The sequence below is a fragment of the Lissotriton vulgaris genome, chromosome 3_1, assembly GCF_964263255.1.
Source record: "Lissotriton vulgaris chromosome 3_1, aLisVul1.2, whole genome shotgun sequence".
NCBI classification, from domain to species: Eukaryota; Metazoa; Chordata; class Amphibia; order Caudata; family Salamandridae; genus Lissotriton; species Lissotriton vulgaris.
The window spans coordinates 1,501,780,727-1,501,806,236 of NC_141689.1; the positions used below are offsets into that span (position 1 = coordinate 1,501,780,727).

The 25,510-nt window shown below is 45.5% G+C and overlaps 1 protein-coding gene across 1 annotated transcript in view; it reads right to left on the reverse strand.

Moving 5' to 3' along the window:
- The window catches only part of STPG2 (sperm tail PG-rich repeat containing 2), a 2,754,965-nt gene that overhangs the window by 2,325,326 nt on the left and 404,129 nt on the right, over positions 1-25,510 (reverse strand). Inside the window, exon 4 of the mRNA XM_086961953.1 lies at positions 15,513-15,662. Coding sequence (XP_086818079.1) covers positions 15,513-15,662 — 150 coding nt within the window. The remainder of the gene's footprint in view (positions 1-15,512; positions 15,663-25,510) is intronic.

Genomic DNA, 25,510 nt, shown 5'->3' on the forward strand with positions numbered 1-25,510 from the left:
TAGATCCTGAACTGAAAGAAGATGTGTCCTCACTGAGAGTGGTACTGATAGGGTGCAGTGCTCAAACAGATAAGTGAGTGATTAAAATGACGGTCAGGGTAGAAAAATATGTTTATTAGTATCTCCCCGGACGTCAGATAAAAGAAGGGTGATGACAGTGTAAAAATATCACTGTACAGTAAGCATATACAATCTAGGCCAATATGTTTCTGCTGTTATGGTATTAGTTTACCGGCATTCTTCAGGGCCAGGCTGGAATATCAGCTACTGCAACATCCACTATTATTAGTGTGAAAGCATAATCAAAAGAAATTATATAACATGGTTGAAGCAAGTAGAATTGTGTGGCTAAATGAGCCACCCTACCGTATCCTCGTTAATAACCATGTAACGAGCAATCCTTTCCTGCGAACATCAAGAAAAAGGAACAATTTTTGTGACAACAAAAGAACTTTTGTTAAACAGATGTGTGAACAAAAATTGTGGCATTCATTTACTCAGTGGGCCAGTTAATTATTTAACGGCCAAGTGGAAACCTGTGCATAATATAAAGTCACACCCAGATAATCTGTGTACAAAGAAGTGATAAATCTAACATACACTTACCCAGCTTTGTGTGGGAAGTAAGCCTCACCTCACCCGGCAACGGCTCGGATAAAGAGGCCCCGCTCTATTGGACATATGGAGAAGGACAAATTCAGGACATGATAGCTGTCGCTGTCTCAATATGTATTGTAAGATATAAAGAAAACTAAGAAACTTGGTTGTTCAAATATAGCCCATAGGTCCCAAAGAAGCGATATGCTGCACTCAGAGGGCTGCATTCAACTAGGAATATTGTTGTTAAATCATATCCCCAATTCATGTCATGTTAAAGTATAAGGGTTCAGAAAATTAGAATTGGAGAATATATGACAAACATCTCTGGAGTCTAAATGTAGACTGCAGAAAATAATTCTATTGTGAAAGAAAGTGTCAACTCAAAGCCTCCCACGCTAAACTATAGGTCATGTAAACTTGCCTGGGTGGACCTGCCAAAAAAGACTAGGACGGTTCAAGAGTCTAAAAACAACACACAGGGCCCTGGTGTCCTCTTGTCCTTACCTGTCCGTCGGTGCCTCCAGGAGTGTGCCTGAACCGAAGGGGAGGTGCCGACGGACGGGAGGAAACACGTATTTATGCGCCCGCTAATTGGCAATGGCGCTCGTAAATTCTCCACACCTGCAGGTCAGAGGCGCGGCAGTGTAATGTTCGATTTAGCGCGCATGCCGCGAGGCCGTTGTCTTTGCCTCGCGCATGCGCAGTATGCTGTATTCTGTAAGGCGGAGCATGGAGTTTGCCCTGAAACAGCCAATCCAGGTGTGGTGCAGGCCAGTACAATTCGAGGCATGCGCGCGGAGCAGACGCTACGTAGGCCGAGAGCAGATGTCTCAGCATAGCGCATGCTCAGATTAGTAGGAAACGGTGTGTACTACTGACTGGCTAAGTGTTTGACGAATATAATGGGAATGAGCCCGGTTTTACTAGATGTTAATAAATATATATTCTAACACAAATGTTGGTAGAATAAAATTGTCATGGAGAAGGTTTGCATATATAATTAAGAATTTTTTATGTTAAAAATCTTCTCACCTGTTGGAAGACAGAATTTGATCTTTCCACTAACTTATTGCCATTGTGGAGTAACCTAGCTTTATGTACATACTAGATAGCTGCAAACTAAGTATAAAGAATTATAGAATGAAAAACCACAGGATGACCTATCATGTGTTGGTTTCAATACTATTGGTATGCTCCTAAAAGATGTGTGTATTCATAGGATGCAAGACCTTGTTCTTACAACATGCAGTATGCGTCTTAAAGTGACGCGATCAATATACCAGGGTATGAGAAGAGGTGCGTGTCTAGAGGTATAGCACACATCTTCGATTGAAGGAAAGTAGGTAGTGGGTGGACTGTACCAGGTGCTGTAACTGAATTTAACATCTTTCAGAGAGACACCCAAGGTATATTGTCGTTCAGCCCCTGGACGTCCGTCCTATGTTTAAAAATCCAACGCTGTTCCCTGATGAATAGAAAACGTGACACATCAGTTACGTGTGGGGGAATAAACGGTTGTTCCAACACTACCCATTTAATTTCATCTGCTTTATGTTTAAGCTCCAAAAAGTGATTAGTTAAGCGAGTAGATTGTTTATTGCACCGAATGGTGCTTTTGTGCTCGCTTATACGGAGCTTAATCTTCCTGGTAGTATGTCCGATGTACGTCAGCTTGCACGGGCATGTGATCATATAGATCAACTTGTCTGAATTGCAGTTAGTGTGGTTATTTAATCGCCAAGGTCTGTCAGTCCCTATGTCTATTGTCAGGGTTTTACATGTCTGTGGACAGACGGCGCACCCTCCACAAGGGTAATGACCACGTACTGGTTCTGTGTTCCAAAGGGTGTTGGTGACTTCTTTTCGATGGTATCTTGGCCTGGTGTGGACCAGATTATCCCTGATGCTAGGACCTCTTTTAAAGGCAAACAGGGGACGTGGAATATCTCCCGATGCTGTGTTCAACTGTTCCTCCAAGACCCTATTCCAACAACATGCAAAAGACTTGACGACACAACTAAGGGAACGACATTATCCGAACTATCTGGTTAGACGTGCTTGCAAAAGAGCGTCTAACAACAATCGGGAAGCGCTCATGGAACCCAAGAATAGACAAACAACTGCAGATCGTATGACCATGGTACATACCTTCAACACCCTTTCCAATGATGTGAAGAAAGTTGTCCTTAGACATTGGAAAATATTGAACACAGCATCGGGAGATATTCCACGTCCCCTGTTTGCCTTTAAAAGAGGTCCTAGCATCAGGGATAATCTGGTCCACACCAGGCCAAGATACCATCGAAAAGAAGTCACCAACACCCTTTGGAACACAGAACCGGTACGTGGTCATTACCCTTGTGGAGGGTGCGCCGTCTGTCCACAGACATGTAAAGCCCTGACAATAGACATAGGGACTGACAGACCTTGGCGATTAAATAACCACACTAACTGCAATTCAGACAAGTTGATCTATATGATCACATGCCCGTGCAAGCTGACGTACATCGGACATACTACCAGGAAGATTAAGCTCCGTATAAGCGAGCACAAAAGCACCATTCGGTGCAATAAACAATCTACTCGCTTAACTAATCACTTTTTGGAGCTTAAACATAAAGCAGATGAAATTAAATGGGTAGTGTTGGAACAACCGTTTATTCCCCCACACGTAACTGATGTGTTACGTTTTCTATTCATCAGGGAACAGCGTTGGATTTTTAAACATAGGACGGACGTCCAGGGGCTGAACGACAATATACCTTGGGTGTCTCTCTGAAAGATGTTAAATTCAGTTACAGCACCTGGTACAGTCCACCCACTACCTACTTTCCTTCAATCGAAGATGTGTGCTATACCTCTAGACACGCACCTCTTCTCATACCCTGGTATATTGATCGCGTCACTTTAAGACGCATACTGCATGTTGTAAGAACAAGGTCTTGCATCCTATGAATACACACATCTTTTAGGAGCATACCAATAGTATTGAAACCAACACATGATAGGTCATCCTGTGGTTTTTCATTCTATAATTCTTTATACTTAGTTTGCAGCTATCTAGTATATACATAAAGCTAGGTTACTCCACAATGGCAATAAGTTAGTGGCAAGATCAAATTCTGTCTTCCAACAGGTGAGAAGATTTTTAACATAAAAAATTCTAAATTATATATGCAAACCTTCTCCATGACAATTTTATTCTACCAACATTTGTGTTAGAATATATATTTATTAACATCTAGTAAAACCGGGCTCATTCCCATTATATTCGTCAAACACTTAGCCAGTCATTAGTACACACCGTTTCTTACTAATCTGAGCATGCGCTATGCTGAGACATCTGTTCTCGGCCTACGTAGCGTCTGCTCCGCGCGCATGCCTCGAATTGCACTGGCCTGCGCCGCACCTGGATTGGCTGTTTCAGGGCAAACTCCATGCTCCGCCTTACAGAATACAGCATACTGCGCATGTGCGAGGCAAAGACAACGGCCTCCCGGCATGCGCGCTAAATCGAACATTACACTGCCGCGCCTCTGACCTGCAGGTGTGGAGAATTTACGAGCGCCATTGCCAATTAGCGGGCGCATAAATACGTGTTTCCTCCCGTCCGTCGGCACCTCCCCTTCGGTTCAGGCACACTCCTGGAGGCACCGACGGACAGGTAAGGACACGAGGACACCAGGGCCCTGTGTGTTGTTTTTAGACTCTTGAACCGTCCTAGTCTTTTTTGGCAGGTCCACCCAGGCTAGTTTACATGACCTATAGTTTAGCTTGGGAGGCTTTGAGTTGACACTTTATTTCACAATAGAATTATTTTCTGCAGTCTACATTTAGACTCCAGAGATGTTTGTCATATATTCTCCAATTCTAATTTTCTGAACCCTTATACTTTAACATGACATGAATTGGGGATATGATTTAACAACAATATTCCTAGTTGAATGCAGCCCTCTGACTGCAGCATATCGCTTCTTTGGGACCTATGGGCTATATTTGAACAACCAAGTTTCTTAGTTTTCTTTATATCTTACAATACATATTGAGACAGCGACAGCTATCATGTCTTGAATTTGTCCTTCTCTATATGTCCAATAGAGCGGGGCCTCTTTATCCGAGCCGTTGCCGGGTGAGGTGAGGCGTACTTCCCACACAAAGCTGGGTAAGTGTATGTTAGATTTATCACTTCTTTGTACACAGATTATCTGGGTGTGACTTTATATTATGCACAGGTTTCCACTTGGCCGTTATATAATTAACTGGCCCACTGAGTAAATGAATGCCACAATTTTTGTTCACACATCTGTTTAACAAAAGTTCTTTTGTTGTCACAAAAATTGTTCCTTTTTCTTGATGTTCGCAGGAAAGGATTGCTCGTTACATGGTTATTAACGAGGATACGGTAGGGTGGCTCATTTAGCCACACAATTCTACTTGCTTCAACCATGTTATATAATTTCTTTTGATTATGCTTTCACACTAATAATAGTGGATGTTGCAGTAGCTGATATTCCAGCCTGGCCCTGAAGAATGCCGGTAAACTAATACCATAACTGCAGAAACATGTTGGCCTAGATTGTATATGCTTACTGTACAGTGATATTTTTACACTGTCATCACACTTCTTTTATCTGACGTCCGGGCAGATACTAATAAACATATTTTTCTACCCTGACCGTCATTTTAATCACTCACTTATCTGTTTGAGCACTGCACCCTATCAGTACCACTCTCAGTGAGGACACATCTTCTTTCAGTTCAGGATCTACTGTTACCAAGCAATAACCTATGGGCTTGGCCATACAAGAACCTGCTGATAAGGTCCTAGATGACGATGTTCCGCCATATGGGTGGGCTGATAGGACTCCTTTACAACTGATGGTCCTTCACCGTTAGTCGTGATAGTGGTGTGTGATATTTCCTTGTGGCCATTTCTTTTTCTCAACTTTGTAGACCTCCAAGCTTTCTTGTTGTTGTAGCATAGTTCATTAGGGGTATGAGCTTGACAGGTCGGTAAATATAGTCCCCCAGACCCTCCTTTAAAAGTTGTATTCCCTGATATTACAAGCAAACATATTATTCTCGTGTGAAGCAAAATATTCTACTAGGCGAAAAGCTTTAATAACAAAATGTGTTGTGTGCAGAGGCTGCAGAAAAGGAAATGGCGTTTAAACTTCTAATAAGCTCATGCTAACATAACACAGTGTGAAGGCAAAACCTATACATGACAGGGTCTTACCCACATTGCCACAGAACTCCTTTAGCAGGGGGCAGGTGGCAAACATATGGATATCGTCCGCCTTCTGGGCACCACATCTCGTACACCTGGCTTCTACGCTGCCCCTTATTTTGGACAGTTTGAGTGGAGACCAGTATATTCTGTGAAGTGTGAAAAATTGGTTTCTCCTTAGTGCAGCAGATTTTATCTACAGGTAAAGCATGTCTAAAGATACTTGCCATACATTTTTTTAGCTCCTCATCAGGCAAGTATTTATCCTAGACCAGGTAAGGATGTTCCAGCATCCTGTCTGCTGCAGAAAGGAGTACCAGAGTGCCACTTCCTTCTTCTTCAGGTTTTTATCTTGCAGGGCGTCCTCCATTGAGTAGTCAACAGGGGGATGCCACTGCTGCCTCTTGCACCACATTGAGATTTAGTAATATTTGAATCTGGATAATGTGCTGTTGGTTAAGTTGTTCCAGGTATCCGATGGCAGACATTTGTCTCCATCTACTATGTGCATCCAGCGTGCAACATCCGCATCTTTTAATGGCTGAACTGAAGCGTCCAAGAAGCATTCAGGTGTTCCCTGGGAGTCCCACATGTGGGCCCAATAACTATAGTAGGATAAATCTAAACTAGAGCTGCAGTCGTACCACAGATTGGCAGCAGCATGTAATACCTTCAACCGGACTTTTGTAAAGTACTTAATGGGCACCAAATTTATACATAAAACCCTCCTCGCTGCTATCCATTAGCATAGCCTTAAACATGCAGCCAATCAAAGTGTTATCTGGCTTAAGAAGTAACATCCTGCAGTTCTTCAGTTGTTATGCCCAACAATACAACTGAAGATCAGGTAGACCCAGGCCGCCATGAAAAAGCTTACGCCTTAGCTTCTTCCAAGAAAGCCTGATCCCCTTGTCGGCCCATATAAAAGCAGAAATTCTCCCCTGGATTTTAACTAAAAGGCCTTTATCAAATGCCAACAAAATATTATTAAATAAGTAGGGGAATTTGGGAAGAATGCACATTTTAATCAAGTTAACCTGCCAAAAATGTGTAAGCGGGAGGTTCTGCCATCCTTTTAGGAGTGCATCAACCTCCTTGGAGACTCTAAGTAGGTTACTTTAGGGATTTCTTTTAGCTCCTATACTATGGTCAAACCAAGATATCTTATCTCTTTAGATAGCCTTACTCTCTGGACTGTCACATTCCAGGCCATAACTTCGGTCTTGTCATTATTAACGTCATACCCAGACAATTTCGCGAAAGCCTGTATTTCCGTGAATACTTCTGGTAGAGTTTGGTTGCCATTAGACGATAATATAATCAAATCTTCGGTGTACAGGGCTAAACCATTGACGACAAAGGGATAGGTCTTTTTGTTCTACCTCAAACATTGAGCCAAAGGCTCAATGTATAAGTCAAAGACAATGGGTCACAAAGGGCACCCTTGTCTCGTACTATGCTCTATTAACACAAGAGCTATGAGGTTGCCATTAACCACGATCTGAGCCCGGGGAGATTTGTTAATTTTATTAAGGACTTCTCTAAAGGTCTCATCAAAACCAAAAGCCATCAATACTCTAGTCAGAAAATGCCAGTTAACTCGATTGAAGGCTTTTGCTGCGTCTAGGGTGATAATTGAGTGCGGAGCACCATGTGCCATTGCCAGATCTATTGAGCCAATTGGAGTGAGAACCAGATCCTTCATCTGCCTCCCCGAGAGGAAGCCCTTCTGATCCTTATGAATTATCGGCCTCACAATCTTACAAAGACGGGCATTTAGTACCCCAGCAAAGATCTTATAGTCGCTATTCAATAGTGATATTGGCCGATAAGACTGGCATTGTGCAGGATCCTTCCCGGGCTTTAAGATTAGTGCAATGACAGCCTCACTCCACGAGTCTGGTAGAGGTGAGGTGACTCTCAGGAACTCATTAAACAGTTTCAGCCAAATAGGGATAACTTCATCTGCCAGTAAGACATAGATCTCGTTAGGGATCGCGTCTGGCCCTGCAGCTTCCTTCAAGTATTGAAGAACCCGTTGCCGCCTTCTTTTGACCCTTAGACTCCAACACAAGGTTTCTAGACAGTCCCCTCCTATAAGACCGGCTCTATACCCAGTCAGCATGTTCCCAGGTCAAACTATATCCATTAAAGAAGGTTATATAAAAAAATCCCCAATGCTCCTCACCACCTCTCATGCAGCCCCACCTCCCGATCAGTATCTATACTGATAGTTCACTCCTCTTAAAGGCCTACTTTTTACCCAGAGGTGGTTGGAATACTAACTCCATATATTTAGAATCTGTACCATGCTTCAATCTACCCTCTTTTAACTGTATTAAGTCCTTAAACTGGCAGTCTTTAGATGAATCTTCTTCCTGTGCCTCCAGGACAGGCAGACCACAATCAGCAGACTTCCAACTATCTCCCTGGGGCTCCTCCAGGAGGCAGCGTGAGCTTACTCTGCCAGGGCTGACCCTGGAACAAGAAGCTGACTCGGCAGGTCGAGGCAGGGTGTGGCGGCTGCTCGGGTCTCGCAGAGCATGCTAGCAGCACTAAGAAGCGCCACGCCCACACACATCAAAAACAAAATGCGGGTGGATGCGCGTGAGAAAGAAAAAGAAAAAAAAACAACATGGCTGCAGTACAAACAAACGCCTCAGCATGGCTGGAGGTAAGAAATGTTAAGCCGGTATACGAAGAGTTTGTAGCATGCTCACCTTGCAACCCAGCAGTCTAATGAATGCAGTTGCGAGGGCCACAGCTGTATAGGAGGTCCACACAAGGTAGCAAAATCAGAAAAGGACGTAAGGATACCCTCTGGAGGCAGACGGGCTCAGCACAGGCTTGTGGGGCACAACATATGCAACAATGGGAGGCAGGGAGGCAGACATACGTTCTTCTAAGATGCATGAAGGTAAGCGTCTACGCTAGCCCATCGGAATGCCTAGAATCGATGGGGATCCATAATCAAACGGTTGGTGGGGAGCAGCTTCCGGACAGCTTCCTAGCAGGCCGCCATGTTCCCAAACCCCGCCCCTACTCCTCATATGTTTAGTGGACTCCATTAAATGTGTCATTGCATGGATACTAAACTGATGCATATGTGTAATTCAGTGAGTACTCATTAAACTAAATATATATTCTTTCCAATAATTACCTGTGTCTGTACAGCAAACACTTATAGGAATAGATACTGCTCAACCTTTATATGATGAGCAACATAGATGTTTAATTGCCTTTTTTATTCTGAAGAATATCCCAGGATTAGGTAGCAGGAAAACTTGACTGGAGGCAGGAACACCATAGGGCCTATTGCATGCCTTGCTTCAGAGTAACTTGCATAGTGTAGCCTTGTCCTGAGACCTTAACATGAGACAGGAGATCTGAACAGGGAGAGCTGATGATGGACCTCAAGGTCACAAAAATAGCCCTGCTAAAGAATTCACAGGAAAAAGGGCTCTCCAACCACAGTACCTGAAGTGGCAGTAACTTTGAACATTCCGATGCCCTGGCAGCGTAGTCGAAGGCCTCACGACTTGCTCTTGCTATGAACTTCCTTGTGCATCCAGCAGTTTTCAGGCAACAATAAAATGTCAAGATAACTCTGGCGATTAATGTTCCTACTGTTGAGAGATCAGAATTTTGTCTAGTGGCAGTTCAGGCTCGTACGTACCATGCAGATCACAGAACTGAGAGAACTATGAGAAGCGCTATAAAAAATGAAATGTGCATCAGAAAGAGGCTACGGAGAGATGAGGTGCACTGTTGCAGAGTGGTAGTGTGGGAATGCATGGAGAAGGAGGTGATGGGGGAGGCGCTAAAAAATAAACTGTTGCGCCGGGCACCACCAGTGCTAGAACCAGCCCTGGCTGGGAGTGCTAGCCCCCCCCCCCCCCCAAAGGTGAGGTCTAGTTGCCCCATTTGATTTTCAAGGGGGATAAGAGGCTGATGTAAAACATACGAAATAGCAGTAGTATTTAGATGCATTGTAACAGGAGAACATAGCGCTTCCCTTTTCATAGCAAGTTAGAGAGGTGCATAAGCTCTATCAAGTGTATGGTTATAACATATTCCATACCATCAAGCTTGAAATAAAATGTTTTTTGAGTTTTTCCTGTTTTTGATAATTTGCTGTAATGCAACTGCTAACATAAGGTCAGTTATTTTAACATTTGACGTGCAATCACTATAGTCTTCTGATAAGCTGCCTAGGAACAGAGTGGCATACGAAAAAGGAACATTTGATTGAAATACAGAATGTATCTGTTCTCAAACCTTAATTCAGGGCTGGTGAGTATAATGATAACTAAATATTAATTGGTCATTCACAGCAGTTAGTGTTTGTGTTGACACAGTGTGTTTTGACACCTGTTATGGTGTGGGGGGTGGTCCCTCTAGAGTCAGGGGATCTCTAAACGGTTCTTCCAATGATGCTCTATTGATGGTATTTGGCACATCCAATGCTATCTTTTTTTGTTGTTTCTATGAAACTATTTTGGCTAAAAGTAATGGTACCTGATCAATAAGGTTGTCAGTAATAGAAGAGATGCAAGTTTAAATACAAGGGGATCTGCAAGGTTGCTTGATTACACAATGTGTTTTTGACTTTTCCTCATGGTCTTTAATTGTAAACAAATATCTTTTATTAGAGCTACTTGAGACAATAGTAAGGACGATTGCTTAATGAGTGTATCAGAATTCCTACTCAATATTTGCGTCCATTGCTGCTAACGGCAGATAGGAAGGTGGTGCGTCATCGCAGTCACTTCCCATTTTGGACTCTTGATTAGTGGTTGTGGATTCATACATTTCTGTTTTGTGTTGTGCATCAATAAACTCATGAATTTCAATTGCTGTATCCAATTCACTGAGTAACATAGAGTTATCTAAGGTATTGTGTAGAGGAGTCCCTTCAACTTCCATCACTGACTAAATTAACTCATTTATTGCGCCCATAGAGTCAGAATCATAGTCTCTTGCTAGTTGTGATGAGACAAGACTGTTGATTTGTGCTATTGTGGCGACTGTTTAAGGTTTGCTTATCATTTTCACCATCACTGTGAAAAGTCTGACTGTAAATCAAACTATTTGTCACCTATTTCAATTAGACTAGCTAAGTACTGTTGGAGTTGATATGTACAGAAGTTCAGCCCATGGGTGCCGTTGCGGTTCAGTTTCCTCTCTGGTGCCTCGTCAGAGTCTGTGAGATAGCTGCACTGGCACAAAGAAGGCCAGGAGTGAATGTCGATCTAACCCAAGAAAATGATATATATGTGACTGGGGTACAATGTTGGAGTTTGCACATCTTAGAGCTTGGTCTGGTCTATCAACAGGTCAATGTTTAAACCATGCACACCTGACATAAGCATTAGATTAACACTGGGGACAAGGAAAACAATGCCTGATACTGAAGGTGTATTACAAGGACTATTCATGCCAGGAGACTATTTGATGACTATTTGATGATCTCTTAGTTGTGGGCTTGCCGACCTAACAATGAGATGGAAGGTCAGAAGAGTTTACTGATTAGGAATGGACAACAGCTCTGGGGTTATCAGCAAAGTTCTTGAAAAATGTGAAGTTTAAATGACTTAAGTTGAACTACAAATGCAGAACATACATAGGACCGAATCAATTACATGTCATCTACCCAGGAGTCCTCAATTACTATCCTAGATGTAGACAGAAAGAGCAGCATTCTTCCACCTGGCCTAGGCTTGTCCTGTTCTGGAGTGGTTTTTGATCAGAGTGGTAGATCAGGTTCCTCACAAACAGGAACTTCACATGCAACTGAAGGGTCTGCAGTTTCAGACTGATGCTTCGGCCCAGATCTGCCAGGTCAACTTCCAAATTCATCAGTCAGGTGCTGCTTTTGGTCAAGCGTTCTACTGCTTTGGTGATTCTCATGTGTTCGTAGTTTATCAGTATGGAGGTCAGTGCTAAACAAATGACGACTGCTAAAAACAAAGGTTTCTTATTCTCTGAAGCTGTTTACCAACTCAACCCACAGGTCTGCGATGCGTTGTTTCCGCAACCCTCTAAATTCTTCTGCACGCAGCGTCGCCCCTTCAGCAGATGCCTATTTCTGCACCTCCGCTCGCCACCTACCATGTGGGAGGCCATGGGGGAATTTCCAGTGTCAAGCACTATCTCTATGGACTATCCACAATACCAAGTCTAGGAATCTATTGACGACTTTCTTTTGGGGTTTCCAGGCATACAATCCAAGAAGGCATATTAATACTGTGTGCAACTAGCACCTTCGCAATGTATCCTTTATGTCTGATGTGACTCGGAACCAAGAGCAGCTTATGTATGAGAGGACAGTTCCATACCATATAAAGAAAGCCCGCATCAGTCAGGGCGCATCTGGGACAGCTAGGGTCTGCAGCGTGCAGCATAACATTTAGTCTGTGGGGCATAAGAAATGTTCAGTGTAAATAGTTAAATTGCATGTACATAGGTTTGTTGTTGCGTGTGAGAGTATAGGTGCACTCTAGAGTCTGGTCCCATTCATTCCCAATGAAGGGTCTACTGATGTGTTCCTTCTATGCGGCCTTCAAGATTTGTAGGTTATCCACCCTCATGACAAGCGCTATCCTATATAACCACAAGAATATATCTCCCCTCCCCAAATGTAAGAAGCAGCTGCAGTAAATTGTGTATTGTGTACTGGAAGCTGTAGATTTAAAGCACTCAGGAGATGTCGTATGGTTTCAGCTATTGCCCTGTAGGTTAAGAATTAAGCACCAGGTAGATTATCCTCTGCCGTTGGTTCCTCCAAAGTACAGGATGAGCCCTGCGAGTACCAATCCTCCAATGTCACCCGCCAGCCTCCAAGCAGGGCCCCTGTCATTGTTCAATAAAGTACTCTTCTCCAGCAGTCTGTATACCCACCAAAGGGGTTGCAGAGGCATAAATTGTGACAGTTCCCAGCCCACGGCGCATCCCCTCCCAACATCTAAGTGTGGCACAAAGGTGCCTTGGTTAGCGCAGCAGTGTGAGCTTGACCCTCAATAGCATGGCCAACAGCCTTTCTACTCTGCGTGGATCTTCAACCACACCCATTTCTGCCAGACTGAGTCCCACTAGCCAGTGAACAATCCACTGCATATGCGCTCCCAGATAGTTTAATTCATAGTCTGGGATGCCTAATTCGCGCTAGTTGTCGGTTGATGGAGCCTATTCAGTGTCACCCAAGTGTGCTGTCCATCCTATATCAGTTCCCAGGTCAGGGCATTCAAGGAACGAAAAAACACTCTAGGTATTCAAATTGGGAGATCCAAAAACTAATAAAGGACTCTAGGCAGGATCACCATTTTTGTTATCACAATTCAGAACATGACAGTGAGCTGAAGCAATTACCAAAAGGTCACACTGCCTTTAAAGCCTTGCATTACGCTTACGTCTTTACCCTCTTGGACACCTGCATCCATATGATATACCCTGATTCCAAAGTATTTAAGGGACCTAGATTCCATTTGAATGCCTAGGGATAGCACTGGCTCTGGGGTCTCGTGCAGTCTGGTCGAGACTGGAAAAACACAACATTTTCTCCAGTTCGTTTTAAGGCCAGATAACTGCCCAAATGTGTCCAACAGTGTGACACTCCACGGGACAACCCATTCAGGCATTTCTCAAAAAACAAACACGTTGTTCGCTTACAGCCAGCATATATGTTCTCCATCATAAAGTGGAATCCCTTTGCCCCTGCTCTCCAGTCGCAGCAGGCAAGCAATCTCCTCAACCGCCAGTGCGAACAGTATTAGGGAAATAGACAACCCTGCTGTGTGCCCCAACCAATCTCACTAGGGTCGGATATGCACTTGTCAGTGCTCATCCGTGCTCACGTGTTTGCATATAACAGTGCTTTGGCTGAAGACGGCTGGAATGCCAGAAACCGGTCCTAGGAAGCTTGTTTCCGGTCCAGGGAACGCATGGCTTGGCAGTTCGGGCTGGACTGTTCCCATGAGGCACAGGGTCAGACTGATTTGCATATGGCCATGTCTGAACTGGGGTGGCAGAGTGGGCTAAAGAACGGTGATGGATTAAACCCAAGTCTGTTGACTGGGTATGAGTGTTTGATTGGTTCAGATGCTCCGTCCATCACCACCCCCTTTTGTACCGCTTTGTTCGCCATAAGTTGGCAGGGTATGCTTAGACGTGAGTCCCTTGCTCCCTTTCCACTGGATTCAAGCAAGCCTGGCTGAAGACGGCTGGAATGCCAGAAACCGGTTCTAGGAAGCTTGTTTCCGGTCCAGGGAAGGCATGACTTGGCAGTTCGGGCTGGACTGTTCCCATGAGGCACAGGGTCAGACTGATTTGCATATGGCCGTGTCTGAACTGGGGTGGGAGAGTGGGCTAAAGAACGGTGATGGATTAAACCCAGATCTGTTGACTGGGTATGAGTGTTTGATTGGTTCAGATGCTCCGTCCATCACCACCCCCTTTTGTACCGCTTTGTTCGCCATAAGTTGGCAGGGTATGCTTAGACGTGAGTCCCTTGCTCCCTTTCCACTGGATTCAAGCAAGCCTGGCTGAAGACGGCTGGAATGCCAGAAACCGGTTCTAGGACGCTTGTTTCCGGTCCAGGGAAGGCATGACTTGGCAGTTCGGGCTGGACTGTTCCCATGAGGCACAGGGTCAGACTGATTTGCATATGGCCATGTCTGATTTGGTTCAGATGCTCCGTCCATCACCATCAGATACTCCCGATCCTATGTGTCGACACTCTTAATTATTTACTAAGAGCACCAACACTTGTAAACAGCATTTTCTGTTACCTTTGTCTGGTAAGGTTTTCAACAACGGTGACCCTCCTCCACACACTTTCAAATAGAATGACAATTACAAGTGGTACATCAGACTAGTGCTCTGTGCGCTTTGCAGAGGCCATGGATTGGATGAGCATGTATTCTGAACCCCAATATGAGTCACTGACAGGCACTGTGGGAAACGTGGACTGCCTTCAGCTGAACTGCAGAGCTCCCAGTTCTGCCCCATTATAAACACCCACTCCCAACATGAACTTCCAAAGATACTAAGAGGCTACTCTTTTCAAAATACACACCATACGAGGTTGTATGGGGAAAAATACAGAAACACAAGATCCTGGAAAAAGCCAATACTCTTAGGGAATGCAAGAGTTAATAAAACAAGTGAAATGTAAACATGATTAAAATCACAAACATGGATGACCATAACATTTTCCAGACATTGGTCTGCGTTTTTGTCTTTAAAATTAAGGACATCAATTTAAGGCCTGTAAGGGACCTGTTTCAACATCAGTTTTTAATTACTGTCGGGTCTGAGACCTGGTAGTACCAAACGCACCTAAATCCCTGGTGAATAATCAAATTCAGAAAGTGATATTCACTAGTGACTCTCATTGAAATGTTTTTAGCCACTGTTGCTACGTCATTAAGGATATCCAGACTGCTCGGACGGATGCAGTAAAGTTCTATCTACATTGCTTTAGTAAATGTATATTCATTTGACGCAGTTACCAGCAGACAGTTTCAGACAGTGTATGAGTAGCTGAAAACAAATAAGAAACAAGGAAAGCCACACCTCACACAGCCGGAACACACCCTTCTCTGACCTCTCTTGTTTATAAAGTCAACATGTACTACAGTGTACTTGTGGTGACTAGAATATCATGATTTGCAGAATCACTTACAAATAAAGGGCCCAGTGGCTTCTCTCTTGAAGGTGGAAGATGTGGGACCAGTGAACCGTCTTCCTTTTCTTCATAGCCATAAGCTTGTCTTGAGGTCGGGATAGAAGGGGCATCTGGTTTCCGTTGGTACTTTACTTGAGTAAAACTTCTCTGTATGAACAATAAACAAAATGACAATTGCAACGTTTAAATAGATGTATTGATGGAAACGGATAGTGGTTAATAAAGCTAAGAACTTCAATACTTGAGTGAGAAAAAATTATTTTACAAACTTACATCTATGCTAACAGCAACATGCACGACATGTGGTCTCATTATCGGCATCAGTGGCATCACTAATGGCATTAAAATAGATTCTAGGAGGGTGCATGTAAGGTGTACCAATAGGGACTTATAAATCCGTATTTGTAAAGTGCAAACTACTCACCCTTACGGGTCTCAAGGCGCTGGGGGCCGTCGTGAAAATTAAGTGAGCTATTGCTCAGAGTCACATGGTGCTGGGCTGAGCAGCCACCACAGCTAGGGATCGGACCGTGAACCCTGTATTGCGAAGTCAGCTGCCCTGGCCGCTGCACCACACCTCTCCACTTTAGATTCCCAATATTGTACAAACACCATCAGCAATCGGCCCCAGGCAGGCACGGTAAAGTCTCATTAGGAATGGGTCCTTAATTCCAACTGAGGCCATAACAGTAGTTATTAGTCCCAAGGGAATTACAAAATATAATGTATCCAGTATTGGTTGGTGTGCCGTCAGACTGGTGAGGCAGCAGGGGGGAGTGGAGGAATCATGGACGAAGAAAACAGAAGAATAAAAAGTTTTAAAAAAAGAACTTACCGGCTGTGTTGCGCCCCCCAAAATGCTGCTCTTCTGTTTCTTCCTCGCTGCAGCACAGGCTCCCAGCCTACCCTGCGGTCAATCCTGACGCTGCTCTAATGCATGGCAGGCTGGCAGCAGCTTCAGGATTGGCTTGAGCGCCCTCGATTTGCGCTCCCAGGGAGACTGGGAGTCCGTGACTGCTGTCTCCAAAGGTAAGATTTTTTTTTTCACGCTGTCCCCCCAAGCCTGATTGGAAGCAGCCGAAGCTGCTGACACCTACAGCCCCAACATCAGAAGTGATTTACACCAAATTTGATATGAAAGTAAAACTTAGAGTGTTTTAATTGCTTTGGTTTAATTTTGTTCTGTAGTTTTTGAGATATTAGCGTTTGGGGCCCACCAGTAGGAGAGGGGGGGGGCACTGACCACAGACACAGGAATGGTGTGATAAAGGCCGCTTTATTGGAATCAGGTGCACCCTGCCTATTCCCAACCTTGACCTGCGCCGCACAAAACTATGTCTCACTAAATAGTGAATGCCTAACAACCCCCCCCACCACCCCCAAATGGATCCCCAACATTGCAACTCATAACATCATATAACATTCCGTCTGCAACCTACCCCCCTGCCTGCAACTGCAAAAGACCTCAAGTCCCCCACCGCCTACAGCAAGCCAACCCAGGCCTCTTCCAATACCCCCACTACCCCCTTTTTAACTAGGAGAAGCGCCAATGACAAAGGCAGAACACCAGCACCTGATCCAGCGACAAAACACAGCTGTCCCTACTACCTCCACCACCTGTGCACCATCATCCAAGAAAAACTTCCTCCAAACCACTACAAACCCCCCGATGAAAACCTTCCCCCCCCCCCCTGGATCCCTCCTTACACTGGGCGGGCGGGCAAAAACAAGGCCCCCAACATTTTAAACCAGCTGCTGTGTCACTGTCCACAAAATGGTGGACAGTGACACGAGCATACAGGCTATAACCACCCCGCAGCCCAAAAATAGCCCAACTGCCCTCCCCCAGCCCAAAAACAGCCCAACCTTCCTTCCTGTCCGTCCTGGTCCTGTGTCCCCCTCCCCTCCTACCGGCCCCAAAAACCCTGTGGGGGCAAGCTTCCCGCTGGTCGGCTGCCCCCCCCAAATCCCCAGTGGGGCCCACCAGTAGGCACTGACCACAGACACAGGAATGGTGTGATAAAGGCCGCTTTATTGGAATCAGGTGTACCCTGCCTATTCCCAACCTTGGCCTGCACCACACAAAACTATGTATCACTAAATAGTGAATGCCTAACAACCCCCCCCCACCACCCCTAAATGGTACCCAACATTGCAACTCATAACATCATATAACATCCCATCTGCAACCTACCCTCCTGCCTACAACTGCAAAACACCTCAAGTCCCCCACCGCCTACAACAAGCCAACCCAGGCCTCTTCCAATACCCCCACTACCCCCATTTTAACTAGGAGAAGCGCCACTCGAAAGCCGCAGTAGCGTCTTTCGACCCCCCCACTGGGACTCCAGCCTCTTCGGGTACCTGCTCACTCCCAACGCCGCATCCAGTGCCTCCTTCAACTGAACTATGTATAGCTCCATCCCATACCGTGAGAGATAAACCCCGTCCTCCCGAAAGAAATACACCGCCCCGTACCTAAGCTCGGTATGCTCCATCCTGCCTATCCCCTCCCTAGCACAGAAATCCTTCATCTCCCAGTTGATCTTTCTCCTCGTCCTTTCAATAGCTCCCGGGCGCTCAGCTCCCCTCCAACACCTCCTGGGAATAAAATTTGACCAAATCAAATGACAACCTGACGACTGTCTCTTAATCTCCAACAAATCCCGTTTCATCTGCTTGACCAGTGCCAAACCTTTACATTGCACTAGGTCATTTTCACCCAGATGTATCACTACCACATCCGGGCACACCCCCCCCCCTGACCACAGTATTCAGCAAGGGCATCAACTCATGCCAACGCATTCCCCCCTTTCCCCTCCAATGACATGTAAACAATCTGTCATCCAATTCCAAGTTGAGCGTCCGGTGCTTGTTCCATTCAGCCCTCTCAGCCCGCTTGACAAATGAGTGTCCCACCAAGTAAATGTTCAGAAGCGCCACCTCCGGCCCTGCCACAGCACCTGAAAAGACACACATGTAAGAGGGCGGAACAAAAAGTTCAAACCGTCCCCTCTACCCCCCTCATTCTGACATATCGCCTGTAACAGTCTGATTTCCATCGCCCCGGCCAATTGATCTCCTCCGTCCCCCACCCACACTGCGCTGCCTCCGTTGCCGCCCCGATTCTAAAAGAATGCGTCCCAAACGCCTTCGGGTCCTCACCCATATTCCGTAGGGCATGCCGCAGAACCCACAAAGTATGAGCCGCTGTCACCCTGTCGCCTCCTTTCCGACCGAAGACCTTGTCATCCGACGCCCATCGCCCCGCCGCCAGCCGGCGACCCCACATCCCCGGACACACCCCATCCCGACCACTCGGTACCAAGACCACCCACGTCCCCACCCCCCTTTGATCCGTCTTTGAGCGTCGCAAGCGCACCGCCACTTCCCGGGACCGCATCTCCACGTCCTCCCACTGGATACCCCGCCCCCCCTATTACACCCACCAGCTCCGACACCCGAAAAGCTCCAAAAAACAGCCAGGACATGAGTGTGGAAAATAACACCGTCTCCTCCCCGTTGCGACACACTGACGGCAGCGCAGCAATCAAGTCCACCAGCAAAACCCCCGTGATCGGCCGACGCTGCGCCACACCCGCTCCCCTTTCTCTCGCCTACCCTTCCATTAAACGAGTCCCCAACTCACCTGCCGACGGGGGATACCCCCACCACAACTTCCCCATGAACGCAACCGCCGCCAACTTGCCCGCAATCGTGACCGGCGACAAACCTCTGCCCATCAAGCTCAACATGAATCGCACCACCTGTTCCTCCCGCTGCCAGGGATCCCCCCGCCTTACCGCACCAGAGAGCCGAAACTCCTCCCACGCCAGTGCATACGCCTTCCACGTGGACGCAGCCACCGATGCCCTCACCAGCTGAACGACCCGGTGTCTCCCACTGACCAGAGATCCCCCGGGATCGGCGTCTTGACCGTCTCCGCCGCCGTGGCTAGCCCATGGAACCTCTGCCACTGTGAACGAGACAAGGCATCCGCAAAGTCATTGTCCACTCCTGGCACATGGCGCGCATGAAACATAATGTCATTCTCCAAACAGCGCAGCACAAAAACTCTCATGAGCTTCAACACCTGGGGGTCCCGCGCCGACTGCCTGTTCACCACATGTACCACCGACATGTTATCCATCCGGAACAACACCCGCTTGTGCGCCAACTCAGCCGCCCACACCGTGACCGCCACCAACTATGGAAACAACTCCAGGAAGGCAATGCTCTGCCCCCCGCCTGCCACCGTGTCAGCCATTGCACAGCGCACCATCTCCCGTCCCAATACAGGCCAAACCCGCCGACACCTGCCGCGTCGGAGTACAGCGTCACGTCCCACTCCCAATCCTCCGACGGCGCTGAAGAACCGGGTTTTTAGAACCCAGCGGCGCCAGGGAAACGCCCAAAGTCTTCGGGTTCTCCTGTCTTGGCAAACAGAGACACAGAATACTTCTAGGTGGCGTCCGAGATCAAATTTATTAGCTGCAGCTAGTAACAGTAATCCCAGTAATACAACATGGTGTACAACTCAAGAAACTGTTCAATTCTCATAGAGCAAGACATCAGTATTTATCCACCTTTTGCTCATTATGAATGCACACCTACTGCGACAAATTCTAACGAATCAAATACATTTTCCCATGCTTCGTCATATCACAAAAACTCACTTTACATTGTACCAACCCACAAGTTAATTGTTAGGAATGTCCCAAATTCAATTTCCATGACCCGGACAAACCCATAATTGAAAGCACTACCCATGTAACGAGAAGACATAAAGGAAGAAGTAATTCAGATATTGAGTAGGATAAGATATGTGCAAGCGAACTAAAAGTTAACGATATCCTGAACAGTGATTGCCAATTTCAGACAACGATCAGCCAGGGAAATTGGCCTCGCAAAGGGTCAGTTTCAGGTGACGAGGTCAGTTTCTTTGCAGTCCACTCACAAGTCAGAAAAGGCCTAGTTAATATGTACATGAACAACGAAGCCAATGCAACTTTGTCCGTTCGGTTACCTCCACGGCCTACGTGAGGGCAACACAAAATGGCATCTTTGGACAACGTAAACAAAATGGAGTCGGGTTCGGAAATCACGGAACCTCAGGCCCTCCTTTTGCCATTACGTAGGCAATGACCTAAACTCACGTTAATCTGAATCCAAGTCTATGTCTATTCTCATCAGATCATCAAGGTGTTGCTGTAACATCATCCTATTCTCCTTAACTTCTCTCGAAACAGGTCTCACACAGATCGTAGCACAAAGACTACAGATGGCGGGACCACACTGGATGCATAAGCAACACGAGAAAAGGATAGCTAACGCCATACCAAGGAACATCAGAACCTTCCATCCCCACTTGGACAACAATTCCCAAATCCATCCTGTCAATGACCAGTCCCCTTTGTCTACATGTATAGACTCAGCGGACTTACGTAACCTAAAGATGGCTTGGTACACTGTCGGGGCATTATCTGGTATGAAAATGCAGCAACTAGATCCGATCAATTTACATACCCCACCTCTATCTGCAAGTATGATGTCTAAAACCATACGATTTTGTAACGTCAAAAGACGATCCGCCTGAAGCTCCGCTGTAGTATTGCTTAGGGCAGCAGCAGTTTCATTAATAGTGGCCTCGACCACTCTCGTAAGCTGACGAACATTCCTACTATTGGCCATAGGATCCCAAAAGGGCACGAAACCCTTAAAGAAATCTCCAGCTTCTTGTGGGACAGTATCTTCCGCATTGATGACACCTCTACCATATCTTGTCTTGTGGTAATCGAAAACAGCAGTGTATGTAGGGGGAAGCAAAAATGCCACATAACATGTGCCTGAAAAATCAGATGGCAACCACGTGTATGCTCTGTCGTGACAAACAAAATACGTGCCTTTAGCTGGCAGGAACGGTGGAGAATTCTGGGACATATAGACATAGGTGTGGACACACACACTCTTACCAAGCTGAGCTCTTGGATTCTGACCATTACCTTGCAGACAGAAATGACCTCGGTGGGGTACAATCCAAATAGGGGGAGACCTTTTTCGCCTCTCCTTCTCTGTCAGACTAATGCTATACTCTGTCTTGTTCCAACCAACATATGCTCGTACTTCATCCTTGGGGATAGCATTGTATGCATCGATATCTCTGATCATATCGACTATTCCCCGTATCAAAGCATTGTTACTCGCATTATATTTGACGGAACGTACAGGTGATGCTTTATTCGCATAAATAAACATCGACTGGAGCGCCCAAACTGACCCATTAGGCGAAAAGGGCAAAACCAAATAAGGCATTCCTTTATCTGTCGTATGTGGCATAAGACCACATACCCAGCAGTTCGTAGTATTTACTACCAGCTGGTGCTGATGTAATAACTGTATAAACGAATTGTTAACAAATTCTGATCTTCGTGTCTGTTCATGTTCAGGCAAAGTATGTAACTCAAGTGGAGAATCAGTAAAGGAAGAAAGAGTAGGTTGGGACGTAAACGTATCCGCATGTTGTATGGCATAGAAAATCCAACCCACACAACCCAGCATAATATTCAGAAGCATTAAGAAACACAATATTAAAAAACATTTGCTACGGACCAATATATACATTTTCATTTTGAAACCGTTTTCCTCAACACTCTTATCAGACCTAAAAGACTCCATCCTCTAACGTGCTGCTCACGGCTATTACCTTCTTCACTTAAGTGTGCGTCAAGATCTTACTAACGACCATGAACCACAGACCTTTCGTCAATTCGCGGCTCACCCCTTAAGAACGTTCCTACTGTGACCCTGCAGCTGAGTCCGGATGGTGACTCGAAAAAGAAAAAAAGTAAAAAAAAGTCTTTTGATCTGAAAAGGTGTAACTCATATCAAAAACTTTTTGCTTTATTAGTCCTTTTGTTTATCCTTTCTTGGTCTCAAATTGTAACATTCTTTGCCAGGCACAGTCTGGTCTTGAAACAGGGTTTCTGGATCTGTCGTATCAAGTCTTAATTCAGGAGGCACAGCAGCTTGTAAGATGTCATCATCTGCACGTTCTGATTGAGTCCATTCCAAATGTGCATCACTAAAAGGCATGAATCTAGGAATTCGTTCGCATTCAGAATCGCCAATACCTCCCCTCACCCACTTATCATACGGTAAGGGCAGCGGGACTAGCTTACAGTGGGTGGCATGCACCCAATTCTTTTTACCAGATACTCTAACAGCAGTCCGAGTTACTAACAAGACTAAATGCGGTCCAGTCCACCTCGGCTCCAAATTTTTCGATCACTGGAAATTCTTTAGCAGAACATAGTGGCCGGGTTGGACCTTGTGACCTGGATCCGCAGACGCTGCCGGCAAACTGTCATAGACCTGTTGGTGGAGAACACGTAATTTAGCAGTCAAGTCATGTAAATAATCCACCAACATAGGGTACTCGATGTCACTGTACTTCTTGGGCCGGGGGACACCCCAAACATTGGCCGGACGACCAAACACAATTTCATAGGGACTAAGTCCCACACGAGAATGTACTGTCGTCCTTGTTGACAAAAGAGCCAATGGCAAAGCATCTGGCCATGTAAGACCAGTGCTCGCTTGTATCTTAGCCAGTTTTAACTTCAACGTGCCATTATAACACTCAACAAGTCCAGCTGACTGGGGGTGATTCACAGCGTGGAACTTCTGATTGATACCTAATCCTGCACACACTTTCTTCATGATCTGGCCCACAAATTCACTCCCAATGTCACTCCATACAATTCTTGGCAATCCATACCTAGGGAAGTACTCTTTGAGCAAAACCTTGGCTGTAGACAAGGCAGTATTATCCTTTAGGGGGTAGGCCTCTATCCATCTGGAAAAGGCACAAACAACCACAAGGACATACTTCAAATTGTTACACCTTTCCATGTGAATGTAATCTAACTGTATCACCTCAAATGGGTACGTTGGAGGAGCAAAATGACCAGCTGGAGTTGGAGTTCCCTTTCCAGGATTGTACATCAGACAAATCATACAATGCTTCACCACATTCTCAGCACATTTAGGAATTCCAGCATTCTGCCATACTGGAGCCAACAACTTGCTTATTCCTTTCGAGCTTATGTGAGCCATTCCATTCCATGAGCCATTGTAACCACTGGGACCACATATGCATCAGGCAACAACCATCGCTGGTGCTCCGACAACTCAACCCAACAACCTGTTGAATCTAACATACCAGTACTTTCTCTCCACCTACTCACTTCCTTCTCAGTAGCTTCAGCCTGAATCAACTTCACACTTTCTATTGTGTCTTCACACATTCCACTTTCCACAACCCATCTTGCGGGGCCTGCAACATACATTCGACTCGTCATATTCCCTGCTGTCTCTTTCGCAACTTCATCTGCGAACGCATTTCCTTGACCCACATCGTCCACAACCTTTTTATGCGCACTGCACTTCACAATTGCAATCTGCTTTGGCAACGTAAGTGACTCAAGAAGTTCATTCACCAGTTGCCCATGCTGTATTTTCGTACCATGAGAGGTCAAAAATCCTCTCTCTCTCTCTACAAGCGTCCAAAACTATGGGCAACACCAAACGCATACTGGCTATCAGTGTAAACATTCACTCATTTTCCTTCTGACAACACACACGCTCTCGTCAATGCTATTAGCTCTGCTGCTTGCGCTGAATTCTGTGCAATACGTGCTGTTTCAACAACTGTATGTAAAGTTGTGACAGCATATGCTGCAGTCGTTTCTCCATTCGGAAGCTTAAAGCATGAACCATCTACCAATAGGGTACCATCAACAACCGAAAGAGGAGTATCCTTCAAGTCAACTCTAGCCTTTGTTTCTTCCTCTGTCCGAAGAAAACAATCATGCTGTTCCTGAACATCTGTCTCTACAGAAATTGGCAACAACGTAGCTGGATTCAATACATTGCATCTTTTGATGTGTACATGGCTAGCCAAAAGTGTCAACTCGTAACCTGACAAACGAGCGCTAGTAAGGTGCTGTGTCTTGGTCCTATTCAATAAGGAATCGACTGCATGTGGGACCATCACAATCAATGTATTATCCAATACCAAACCGGCAGACTGTCGGATAGAAGCAGCAGCGGCCGCTGTAGCTCTCAAACAACTCGGCAACGCTCTAGCTACCGGATCTAACGTCGATGAAAAATACGTACATGGACGCTGCTTATCGCCAAATTGCTGTGTCAGAACTGACAACGCACAACCTTCTCTCTCATGGACATACAATGTAAAAGGTTTACTGTAATCCGGAGTACCCAACACTGGAGCAGAACACAATGCGTCACGTAATTCAGAAAAACTTTTCTGACATTCATCAGACCAAGGGAGAGGATGCAGAGTATCTTTAAGAGTCAATGCCAACAAAGGTTTTGCTAGCAAAGAAAATTAGGGATCCATTGCCTACAATATGAAGTGATACCTAAAAATGCACGCACTTTTCTCTGCGTGGATGGCACACTCATTTGCGCAATCGCTTGAATTCGTTCTGGGGTCAATCGCCGTCCCTCCTTCGACAAGAGATTGCCTAAATAGGTCACTTCTTGGCGGCAATACTGTAACTTAGAAGGAGACACTTTATGGTGAAGGTCAGACAAATGTCGTAACAAAGAAAGAGTAGCTTCTTTACAAATCTTTTCATCATCAGCAGCAATCAGTAAATCGTCAACATACTGGATAAGAGTTGCACCAGAAGGTAACACAAAATTGTCAAGCTGAGTTTTCAACGCCTGACTGTAAATTGAGGGACTTTCACAATAACCTTGAGGAGCTCTCTTGAACCGAAAGCTTCGGGCTCCTAAAGAGAAGCCAAAAATATCTCTGCTTTCCACAGCAAACAGAATACTGAAGAAAGCCTTCTTTAAACCAATAACCGAAAACCAGGCAGCTGAAGCAGGAATCAGAGTCAACAAAGCAGTGATATCCGGAACAACAGGAAATTGTGGTACGACAATCTTGCTAACCTCTCGAA